At 39.7% G+C, this 12,032-nt stretch overlaps 1 protein-coding gene across 3 annotated transcripts in view; it reads right to left on the bottom strand.

Annotated features, from left to right (window-relative positions):
- Positions 1–3,351: 3,351 nt before the first annotated feature.
- Positions 3,352–12,032, bottom strand: part of RALA (RAS like proto-oncogene A) — an 82,855-nt gene continuing 74,174 nt past the window's right edge. For all 3 annotated transcript variants that reach the window (XM_017506159.2, XM_017506160.2, XM_017506161.2), the window contains exon 5: positions 3,352–5,355. In XM_017506159.2, the coding sequence (XP_017361648.1) occupies positions 5,233–5,355 (123 nt within the window). In that variant the 3' untranslated portion in view covers positions 3,352–5,232. The remainder of the gene's footprint in view (positions 5,356–12,032) is intronic.

Here is a 12,032-nt window from a genome sequence, read left to right as displayed (position 1 = left end):
GTCAGAGCTTTCCTTATCAGGGGCCAAAGAGAATACTCATCCCAGTAATGGTCTCTCACGTTTGCCTCTCCCTCAGTGCTCCAGGCCTTCAGTGAGACTGAGAGAGGAGCTCTCCCTGTAGCTAGTCAGGTGTCTCTGATCTGTCCCTCCTTCCAGGGTCCTTATGCTCCATACCCCCATCTCCCTGGCGGGAGCTCCAGATATTAATGAAAGATACTAGACTGGGGTAGAAAGAACACAAAGGACTCGCTCAGCCAGCAGTCCAGGTTTAAGTCTTTCTAGCTGTGACCTTGCACAGGCCGCCTGGTCTCTGCAGACTTCACTTCTTTGTTCCCATGACTTGCCATCTGAAGGTCCTTTCAGTGCTAAGACTCAGTGAATACAAAGGTGTGACAACCCGAATCTCTGGTCCTTAAACTAGAGTCTCCCAGTTCCTTCTTTCCAACATAAAACATGGACTTGAGTGGTACTGCCAATGGTTTAATCAATGCCAAGCAGAATGTCACACAGAAACTGCTTTTACAGAGAATAGGGGGCCAGCCACAGGGAGAGCTTTTCTCTGCATTTAAAATATATACACTAAAAATAGCTTATTCTTTGTAAAATCCTCACAACCACCCCAGAAATTAGGCACTGACTAGGAATTTTACAGTGAAGAACCTGGGGTTCAAGGAAGTTCCTCAAGACAAATGAGAAGGGATGGAAGCCAAATTTGAATTTCAGTTCATCATGCTCTGGGAACCCTCAGACTATTGTGCTGTCTCCATTTAAAGCACCCTCAGCCCTATCCAGAACTTGGAAAGGTAAGTGGGAAGAGCTTGGAATTAGAAAACCGACGACTTAGGAGGCTGAAGTAGGAGGATCACTAGAGTCCAGGAGGTTGAGGCTGCAGTGAACTATGATCATGCCACTGCACTCCAGCCTGGGCAACAGAGTGAGACCCTGTCTCTAAAAAAAAAAAGAAGAGAAGACAGATGCATCTTTTTTTTTTTTTTGGCAATGAGTTTTCACTTTGTTGCCCAGGCTAGTCTTGAACTCCTGGGTTCAGGCAATTCTCCCACCTCACCCTCCATAGGCATGCGCCACCATGCCTTTCTTTTTCTTTTTCCTTTTTTAATTGACGCTCTCTCTGCATTCTAATTTTGTTCCTGTGATCCTGTGCAAATTATCTTTCTTCTGATCTGTAAACTGAGGAAATGGCTTCTAAGATGTCTTTTAGGCCAACTTCCAGGATTCTAGAAAAAACATCTAAATATATACCCATTGAATCTGGCATTCTTTTTTTATTTTCTTTTTTCTTTTGAGAAAGAAAAAATGTTCCGTCACCCAGGCTGGAGTGCAGTGGCGCAATCTCAGCTCACAGCAACCTTTGTGTCCTGGCTTCAAGCAATTTTCTTGCCTCAGCCTCCCAAGTAGCTGGGTTTACAGGTGTGCGCCATTGCGTCCGGCTAATTTTTGTAATTTTAGTAGAGACAGGGTTTCAACATGTTGGCTAGGCTGGTCTCAAATTCTTGACTTTTGGTGATCCACCCAGTTTGGCCTCCCAAAGTACTGGGATTACGGGTGGGAGCCACCGTGCCCAGCCAAATATGGCATTCTTACAAAGATCAGTCCATAAACAAATAAACGACCTGGTATGTGATGATGTAACTCTCAGGGCTACAACCTGAAATCCACTTCATATCCTTTATAGACTATTTTGCTTGTCAGCAGAGGCTTGGACGTTACTCTCATACCTGCTTCCAATTCAACAAACCCAAATACTGTCGTTAGGAATATTTTCTAAGTGCTATATGCTTGCAAGCACCTAAATGCTTTTCTGTTTATTTTCCTTGGGGCTTCTGATAAAAGCAATCTTTTATCACTTATCTGACAGTTCTATCAGATTCGTCTTACAAGTTTTCATGTGTCTCATAGCCTCTCTTAAACAGATGTTAACTGTTCCTCCACCCTCTCCCCATCCCCATCAATGGTGCCTGCGTCCTGTTGAGAATAGATGACCAAACTTCACTTCTTGCCCATTTGCCATGCATCTACAGGCATTGTCTACAGTAGCTGCATGCAGAACCTAATACTAAAGGCACAAAGACCTTTACTGACCTGCCATTCTCGACTTCAAGAGTAATTCACCAAAAGAGCCCTTTTTTTTTTTTTTTTTTTTTTTTTTACAGATGGGGTCTCACTTTGCCCTCCACAGCTGGATTGAAGTGGCTTGATCATAGCTCACTGCTGCCTCAAAATCCTGGGCTCAACAGATCCTCCTGCCTCAGACTCTGGTAGCTGGGATTACAGGTGCATGTCACTGTGCCTAGCTAATATTTTGACTTTTTGTAGAGATGAGGTCTCACCATGTTGCCCAGGGTAGTCTTCAACTCCTGGGCTCAAGTAATCTGCCCACCACCGCCTCCCAAAGTGCTGGGATTACAGACTTAGCCTAAAGGAGACCTCTAACACTGGATCACTCTGAAACCTCTACTGGAATTTTAGTAAATGCTTTGATAGCTTAAGGTAGCAATATAATGTTGCCAAATTTTACATTCTTCTCACAAAATTTTGAGACATGACTTTCTAACTCATTCAGGTGAGCAAGACCAGGCTTGGCTAATTTTTTTACTTTTTGTAAATGGGGTCTCATTATGTTGTCCTGGCTAGTCTTGAACTCCTGGGCTCAAGCTGTCCTCCTGCTGTGGCCTCTCAAAGTGCTGGGGTTACAGGTGTGAGCCACAGTGCCCACCCGGGGCATAGTATTTAACATCATATTCCATATTGGTATTAAGAATGTGTGCACACAGTGAGATTTAAAATTATGCCAATTATAACTTAAATGTGCTCATTCTAGCACTGCTTATGAGTTACGAAATTAAAATGAACTGGATTTTGAAAGGTTGTTCTCCATATTGGGCCAGATTTTTTCTAACTCAAAGGCTGTTCAATAGTTAATAGGCCACACTTTCCCACCAGACATCAAATGCTGGCCTGAAGCTTGGTGAAATGGTAATAGGGTGTCATGCCTCCCACAATTTGGAAATTCTCTGGGGGTCATTCTGATTAGAAAATGAATATAAAGCTGTCACCTATTCATTCTAGAGTTTAGTAGCATTCTATAAGTAATGTACACATCTGTCATTTCATGACCGCACAGAGTATCTTCAGTGCACCTGTATACGAGTCCTTCCATTTCTGAGCCTTCATTAAATCTGAGCAATGCTGATACTGGTTTTAGGAAATCTGGCATTACACAAAAGAAATCTCCAAACTGAGAGCTCAAAAGATGTAGTTGTTTGGTAAAGACGCCCCAGTTGGTACATTTGAATGTTACACATTATATTGTAAACATCAAGTAACACCACAAACATTTTAAAAAAGGAAGTTTATTGGTCTTTAAATGGCTCAAATTGCAAATAAACAAATTGGGTAGTGGCATCAGCCTAAGACACGTGATGCATCTTTGTCATTTGGCTTCATAGCACCTCAGTACCCAGGAGAGGAAAGGTCTCAAAGCAAAGTCACAATGTTAGTGGTTAGGACCCCTGGTTAAATAAGACTGTAATGAGTACACATGGAGATTGCTGGGCCCGCTGGCCAGTGTTACACTGGTAACCTCAATTCTGCACACGGCATAGCCTATGAGAAATACAAAATGGAAGATGTACATCTCAAACCCTTTAAGGACAAATATTTAACATGAGAAGCTGGATGTAATATCTAAAGAGTGAGTTCCTAAAAAGCCTATTTTTAACTTTACGTACACACCTGTTACCTGGAATGCCTGAACACATCTTTGACCTGTTGAAATTAGGACTGAGCAAAAAGAAAAAAATACTGCGTTAAATCAATTGTCCTAGCCCCACCGAAAAAAGGAAAAAAAAAAAAATCTGAAAGTGGCATATTTCCCACTGAAGTTATGTCCCCAAATAGCGTGCTAGAATTCTTCCAGCAGGAACACCACACAATGGTGACAGAGCCTAATGTTTGGTCAGTGTGTGCCACACATGTTTTCTGCACTGTACCCAGGTTTGACTGCTTGATGTTAACTTCTGAAAATGTAGCTACAGTGTTCTTTATTATGAACATAAGCAGACAAGAATTACTCCTAATAATTCCTGTACCAAACTGTAACTTCATGAGTACAAATTTAGAAATGAACAGATGGCAAGCATGAATATTTTCCCCGAAGTGTTCTAGTGCAAAATGCATTAGCACTACTGACATTTTCTTCCTGTGCCCTGCTCCCAGGAGATTAAAAACTTAACACTTACATGCTCACCACTGGCAGAAAGTAATCTCCAGGGACCAGCATCTTAGAGAAAAGGAGGGTTCATTCCAAAGTAACTGGTGCTGAATCCTCGCAGTTGAAAATGATCTTATAAGTATATGCTGGCCCTTCATTTAAAATGACCTTGCAGTTTATTAAAAGCGATCAAAGAGCTCTGGAATCTTATTTTCAAGAACCAGAGTATGGCACACATTTTAAATTTGGACAGTTACTTCTCAAGAATCTTCTATACAAAAGCTGTACTCCATGCTGGGCATATATGTTCTCACCAGGACACATGGGGCAGTGGACCCCTGGTGTCAGTAAGAACACACCCAGAATGATATAACCGGGTATTTTTCAGTTTCTAAATTAAGGCATATTCAAAAAATTCCATGTACAAGTTTACACCACTTTTCTAAGTTAATCACCAGGTAATTAAAGCAGATTCACAGATGAATTACTCTGTTTAACTATATGCAACAACCATGCCAATAACTTTTCTTCTAAATTTTGCATAATAATGGTTAAAAAAGTGGTACAGTTTAACTATCATGTTCACAATTGTCATTTTTCAAGGCAGTAGAAGACCAACACATTTTAAAATGATATAAAATTTAAGCTTTATAATAAACACCAGAGGAAGTCACCTTTCCTCCTACTCCCCACCCCATCTCACTTCTTTATTTAATATTTCAAGAAAGACTGCCCGAGAAACACAAGCTCACACGCTACATTCAGGACCATGATAAATGTAGGCAATTATGAAATAAGTTGAACTCTGCTTCTTGGTGAAGCCACATTAATTTCTTTTTAAAGTAAATTTGACTTTCATTGCAGTTCCAATTCATGCTTTTAGTGATATACAACAATTTCCAAAACGTTAAAGTAATTTCAGTCAATTAAGCCTTCAATGGCAATGCTTATAAATTATATTTATTAGTATGGTCAAGATAAGAAAGGAGTTTGGGCTTTGATTATAAAATGCAGCATCTTTCTCTGATTCTCTTGGCTAAACTTTTCCTCTTCTTTTTTCCATTCTTTTCTTTGCTGTCTTCCATCTTTCTTGCTCGAATTTCTCTCATTAAATCAAAAAATACCTAGGAAAAAAAAATAGGACAAATAAAGCAAAGAGGCATATGAACTTAGCACTTCTCCAAATCATAGCAGTAAACTTTGTAGATAATAGAAGAATAAATATTTAAGAGCTTTTGTTTGGGAGTAGAGAGAGGAATACATAAAACTAAAGCCTGATTTTCCTAGTATCTTGAAAAAAGAAGAAATGCAGGAAATTTTCTGAATTACACTTTATGGTAAAAATGTTCATATTTAATAAAACCTGATCTTTCTGTTCCAGTTTTCAAGACAAAAATTTAAAAAGTGCTATAAGGTGATGATAGCCCCAAAGACAAAACTCAACGAATTATATCTAAGTACTTTATAACCAATAAATGTATTTTATTAATTTGTATTTAATAATATACACTTAATAGCTGGGCGTGGTCGCTCATGCCTACTTTGGGAGGCTGGGGTGGGCGGATCATGAGGTTCAGGAGATTGAGACCATCATGGCCAACATGGTGAAATCTCATCTCTACTAAAGATACAAAAAATTAGCTGGGCGTGGTGGCATGTGCCTGTAGTCCCAGCTACTCGAGAGGCCGAGGCAGGAGAATTGCTTGAGCCCGAGAGGCGGAGGTTGCAGTGTGCCAAGATCATGCCACCGCACTCCAGCCTGGTGACAGAGTGAGACTGTGTATCAAAAAAAATATATATCTATATATCTATATATTTATGTATGTATACACACATACATATACTTTTAAACTTATATTTAGTAATTTGATTATATTTCATAACTTAGTTTCTTCAGCTCCATTTTTAGAAACGAAGCTGACTATTCCTTTATCATCTTAATACCAGATACTACCAAACAACTTTGTTACTCTATATTTGAGAATTTATCAGTTTTCATTTGATGTCTAGGAACTGGTAAATAATGAGATAGTAGCATAGTAACTAAAAAAATTATGAGTGTAACAATTCAAAGTTAAATTTCAATAACAAATTCCTCTGTTCTCCAACATAGAAGGGTCTGGAAGGCTACACACTCACACTCCACATAAATACCTGAGAGTATATGATAAAAGGAGGAATAACTTTATGATCACTTTTGAATTCTGGATTTTAGAAAATAAGTTTTTACTTATAGAATTTAAAAACTCATTAAGACTAAAGATAAGCAAGAAATATTAAAGTGATAATAAGTGCTGTGAGTAAAGAAGCGTGTTTATATCATGACTGATGCGGCCTTTCCTAATGCGCCTCTAGTTTTCTAGTGAAAACTAACTGAAAAAAGCAAGGTACAGAATAGCAGATAGAGTGCTACCTCTGTGTGTGTGTGTGTGTGTGTGTGTGTGTGTGTGTGTGTGTGTGTGGCAGGAGTACATACGTATTTGTTTGCCCTTGCACAAAGAACAATGATAAACCAAACCCTAATAATCAACTTCATTTTCAAGAAGAGAGGAGAGTACAAGGAAGAGTGAGGCATCTCTGAATATATCTTGTTATAGAATTTCTACTTTAGAGACATTGGTGTTTTACGTATTCAAAAATAAAATTAGGCCAGGCATGGTGACTCACGCCTGGAATCACAGCACTCTGGAAGGCTGAGGCGGGCAGATCACCTGAAATCGGGAGTTCTAGACTACTTTGGCCAACATGGCGAAACCCTGTCTCTACTGAAAATACAAAAATTAGCTGGGTGTGGTCGTGTGTGCCTGTAATCCCAGCTACATGGAAGGCTGAGGCACGAGAATCGCTTGAACCCAGGAGGCAGAGGTTGCAGTGAGCCAATATTATGCCACTGCACTCCAGCCTGGGCAACAGAGTGAGACTCAGTCTCAAGAAAAAAAATAAATAAGTAAAAATAAAATACAACCCCTAAAAATTGAAAATCAAATTAAAACAAGTAAGACTGGCCAGGCATTTTGGTTCATGCCTATAATCCCAGCACTTTGGGAGGCCGAGGAAGGGGTTCCCTGAGGTCAGGAGTTCAAGACTAGCCTAGCCAACATGGTAAAACCCTGTCTCTACTAAAAATACAAAAATTAGCCAGGTGTGGTGGTGTATGCCTATAATCCCAGCTACTCGGGCGGCTGAGGCAGGAGAATCACTTGCACTCAGGAAGCGGAGGTTGCGGTGAGCAGAGATCACACCATTGATCTCTCCAGCCTGGGCAACAAAGTGAGATTCCATCTCAAAAAAACCCCAAAAACCCAAAAACCCAAAACCCAAAGCCCAGAACCCAAACCCCCCACCAAAAAAAAAAAAAATCTCAGAAAAAACAACACTGACTATATTCCAAGTTGGTGACAACAGTCATACAGTGGAATTATTTCAAAGGTCTATAAAACATAGCATATAAATCATTTATTTTAGAATAGATGCTACGGATAAAAGTAGAAACAAAATTCCAATTAAACAACAAGAACAACAACAACAGAGACAAATCTTAAACTTTTTTTTTTTTTCTTTTGGTTAAGACAGAGTCTCTGTTGCCCAGGCTGGAGTGTGATGGTGCAATCTTAGCTCACTGTAACCTCTGCCTCCCGGGTTCAAGAGAGTCTCCTGCTTCAGCCTCTCAAGTAGCTCGGATTACAGACATGAGCCACCACGCCCGACTAATTTTTGTATTTTTAGTAGAGATGGGGTTTTCCCATGTTGGCCAGGCTGGTCTCAAACTCCTGACCTCAGATGATCCACGCGCCTCAGATTCCCAATGTGCTGGGACGTGTGAGCCACCGCACCCAGCCAAACTTCATTTTGTAGTTTGTTCGTGACAGCAATGTTGCTCTTTTGGAACTATTTTACATACACTGAAGACTAATGCAAAGGAATTATGTTAGTGTAATTTAGGAACCAAGATTTTCAGTGTAAGAGAAAAGATATAAGTACAAAATCAAAGAGGTAAACATTTGTAATGTTAAATTTGAATTGGAAATAACATGATCACATATTTCTTTTCTTTTAATAATACCTACTTCCTAGCACTATTCACTGAAAAGTGACAACCCAACAGCAACAAGCAAATTAAGTACCTATGCTGTGTCTGCTAAATACCATTCTTCTTAAACAGAACCTGAGTTCCTTAGATGAATGGCTGATTCCTGATCTGAAGAAGTATACATTTTAAATCAGAAAGCAAGGTAGCTATTGAAAATGAATGGGCTGAGTCAAACAGACATAGGACCAACATGAAGAAGTATAAATGGTTAAAGGGAAAAACTGAGCATATTAGACACACACACACACACACACACGAGTATGCAACAGAATGAAACACAATGATGACATAAAACACATTAGTTCTTGCCCCCACTGGTTGTGATTCTATTTCCCCAGAGATCAGGAATTTCAGAAGACCTCTGTTTCAAGTCTCTGACTAACTAGCTAGGGCAGGAGGTCTCAATTCTAACTAAGTGTAATTATTAGAGTATTCCCAGTACTGCTTTCTAATGCACATAAATCACTAAGAAAAGGATACTATATGAAGGTTTAACTTCAAATTTTATTTTTGATTGAATTTTATCTTTTTAATTGACACATATTCACAGAGCACACAGTGATGTTTTAATACATAATGTACAGTGATCGGATCAGGTTAATAAGCATATCCATCATCTCAATCATTTATTTGTGTTGGGAATATTCAATATTCTCCTTTCAGGTATTTGAAACTATATATTATCAAGTATAGTCATCTGCAGTAGTATAGTACACTAGAGCTCATTCCTATCTAGCTGTAATTCCGTATAATTTAACAAATCTCTCCCTATCCTTCCCATTCCGGCCTCTAGTATCCTCTGTTCTATTTTTTACTTCTATGAGATCAACCTTTTTCTAAACTTTTACATATGAGTGAGAACATGCAGTGTTTAACTGCCTGTTCCTGGCTTATTTCACTTAATTTTCTCTAGTTCTATCCATACTGCCATGAATGACAGAATTTTATCCTTTTCAATGACTGACTAGTATTGCATAGTGTATATCTATCACATTTTCTTTATTCATTCTTCTGTTGTTGGCATTTGTATTGGTTCTGTGTCTTGGCTATTGTAAACAGTGCTGTAACAAACAAATGTCAACAGGAAAATGGCTAAATTATGGGAAAGCTTAACCATGGAATACTTTGTGGTTTTAAAAAGAATGTGGATACATCTATATGCAGTGACATGGAAGAGCTATGAGATTTGTCATAAAATTTAAAAAGCAAACCACAGAAATGTGCACTGTACATACAGATATAAATAGTGTGTGTGTGTGTGTGTGTGTGTGTGTGTGTGTGTGTGTGTGTGTATGTAAATCCTATTAATATTAGGGGGAAAAACAGGCAAACACAAACTTCCTCTTAGAGATATGTATGCCTGCTTTTAACATCTGGAAAGACACACCCGTGTTAGCACTGGTTACTAAAAGGGAGGGGAAGGGAGTGAAATATGGGAGAAAAGTGACTCACTTTTCCTCCTTATGTTTCTGTATTATGAATTTTTCTTTACATAGTATGTATCCACGTATTACTTGTACAGTGAAAAAACCTAAATATGGTATTTTCCAAAAAATACAGTATATTTCTACCAAAATTCTCTCCTCAACATAAAACTGATATTCTTGACATAATAAATAACACTGCCCCTTTGGACATCTGTTAATACTAGTTCAACTTCTCTCTGTTCTGCCAAGATGTTTAAAAAATCAAGAGCAACCTTGAAGTTGTGAATTAAGAAGCAGAGCATTTAGCTAGAAGGGTACTAACAAGGTCATTGAATGAATCCAATGAGTATACAAGTAGGTTTGCCCAGATCCTCTAGCCTTAGGGTGATCCCTCTGTGACAAGCGTGGCCTCCTGAGACATGCCATGCCCCAGCTCTGGTGGCTATGATACTTTTTCATGAGTAGGTTTAAAATCTGCATCTTTGAAACTTTTACCCAATGGTCTATGTGGAATCCAGATGAGGATAAGGCCTCAGCCAATGATCTTATGGAGAGCTAGCATTTGTTCTGTGACAAAGCATGACATTTTGCAATTTAATAGAAGGAAATAACACTTGCTATTCCTGAAAATTTGTGATCAGGCTTCTAGTAGTGGATGACATAAGAAATGGGAAAACACTGGCTATTCCAACCATTGTTTCGTTTTGTTTTTGGGATGAGGTCTTGCTCTATTACCTAGGCTGGAGGGTAGTGGTATTATCTGGGCCCACTGCAGCCTCCAGCTCCTGGGCTCAAGCAATTCTCCTGTCTCAGCCTCCTGAGTACCTGGGACTACAGACATTCACCACCACACCTGGCTAATTTTTGTACTTTTTGTAGAGATGGGGTTTTGCCATGTTGCCCAGGCTGGTCTCAAACTCCTGGGCTCAAGTAATCTGCCTGCCTTGGCCCCCCCAGAGTAAAGGGATTATAGGTGTGAGCCACCGTGGCTGGCCTCAACCATTGTTTTGAGTAGAATAGCTAAGAAAGAATGTGAGCACCAGAGTTGGCCAGACCTAGAGGCAGCAGATGCCACCACGAATCCTGTGACCTTGAGCCAGTTATGTAATCTTCCCACACCTCTCATCTTCCTCATCTAAAAAATGAGCATCAGAAGACTATCTATGTGTCACACAATTAAGGATTAAATAGTTGGTACTTACCATAGTGCCTGGCTCTTATAAGCACAAATAAATATTAGCTCTTCTGACTATTAGATTATTTCCTCAGGAAAACAACCACAAAGACAAGTATAACCTAATTCTGGAAATGGAATAGCTACTGCAAATGACTTTTACATAGCCACTGAGATACTTTATCTGGTAGCCACTCTAAAAGGATGTAGCAGTACACAAAATTATAGTCTTCAGTATGGATTTGCACCTCATTTTACAAGCAGCCTTGTTTAATGTAATTCTGTTTTGGAGAGGTGACCACTGAGTGCAGACTGTATTATCTTAAACTACTTACAGCAATGTTTCCTATGTGCTTTTCCAGAATTCTGCCACTTTCCCTCAAGAGGTGAAGTTGATTCCTCTCCCTTCTCAACCTAGGTGAGACTTTGTGACTACCTCCAACCTGTAGCAAGAGGCTGAAATAATGCTGCATAACTTCCAAGACTAAGTCATAAAAGGCTGGATGGTTTCTGCCTGGTTCTTATTCTCTTCTAACACTTGCCCTTGGAGGCTCTGCCCACTATGCTGTGAAGATGCCTAAACTAACACACAGGGAGAAGGCCACATGGAGGAACCCACCTGGAGAGGAACTGAGGCATCCTTGGATAATAGCCAGCATCAACTGGCTGAGCCAGACATGTGTGAACAAGCCTTCAGAACCTAAGGTTAGGTATTTCCAGTGTCCAGACTTGAGGCTTTTCAGCTGAGGCATCAGACACTACAGAGCAAAGCCAAGCCACTTCTACTGTACCCTGTTCAAATTCTTAGCCACAGAATGTATCAGCAGAATAAACAATTGTTTTATCCAGAAAGGTTTTGGGGTGTCCTTTGTTACACAGCCATAGTAACTAAAACAACCCTGTATCTTTTTCTTTCTTGAAAAAGTAATACAGTTGTACCTCAGTATCTGTGGGGGATTGGTTCCAGGATGCGCTTGTGGATACCAAAATCTGTACCTACTCAAGTCCCACAGCTGACCCTGTGGAACCCATGGATACAAAAAGCCAGCCCTCTGCATACGCAGTTTTCACATCCTGCTGTATTCTCCATCTGCATTTGGTTGTGGATGC

The sequence above is a fragment of the Cebus imitator genome, unplaced genomic scaffold (genome assembly GCF_001604975.1).
Source record: "Cebus imitator isolate Cc_AM_T3 unplaced genomic scaffold, Cebus_imitator-1.0 Scaffold349, whole genome shotgun sequence".
Classification (NCBI taxonomy): Eukaryota; Metazoa; Chordata; class Mammalia; order Primates; family Cebidae; genus Cebus; species Cebus imitator.
Note: the sequence above shows the minus strand (reverse complement) of the source record. Positions and strands in the feature narration are given on the sequence as shown.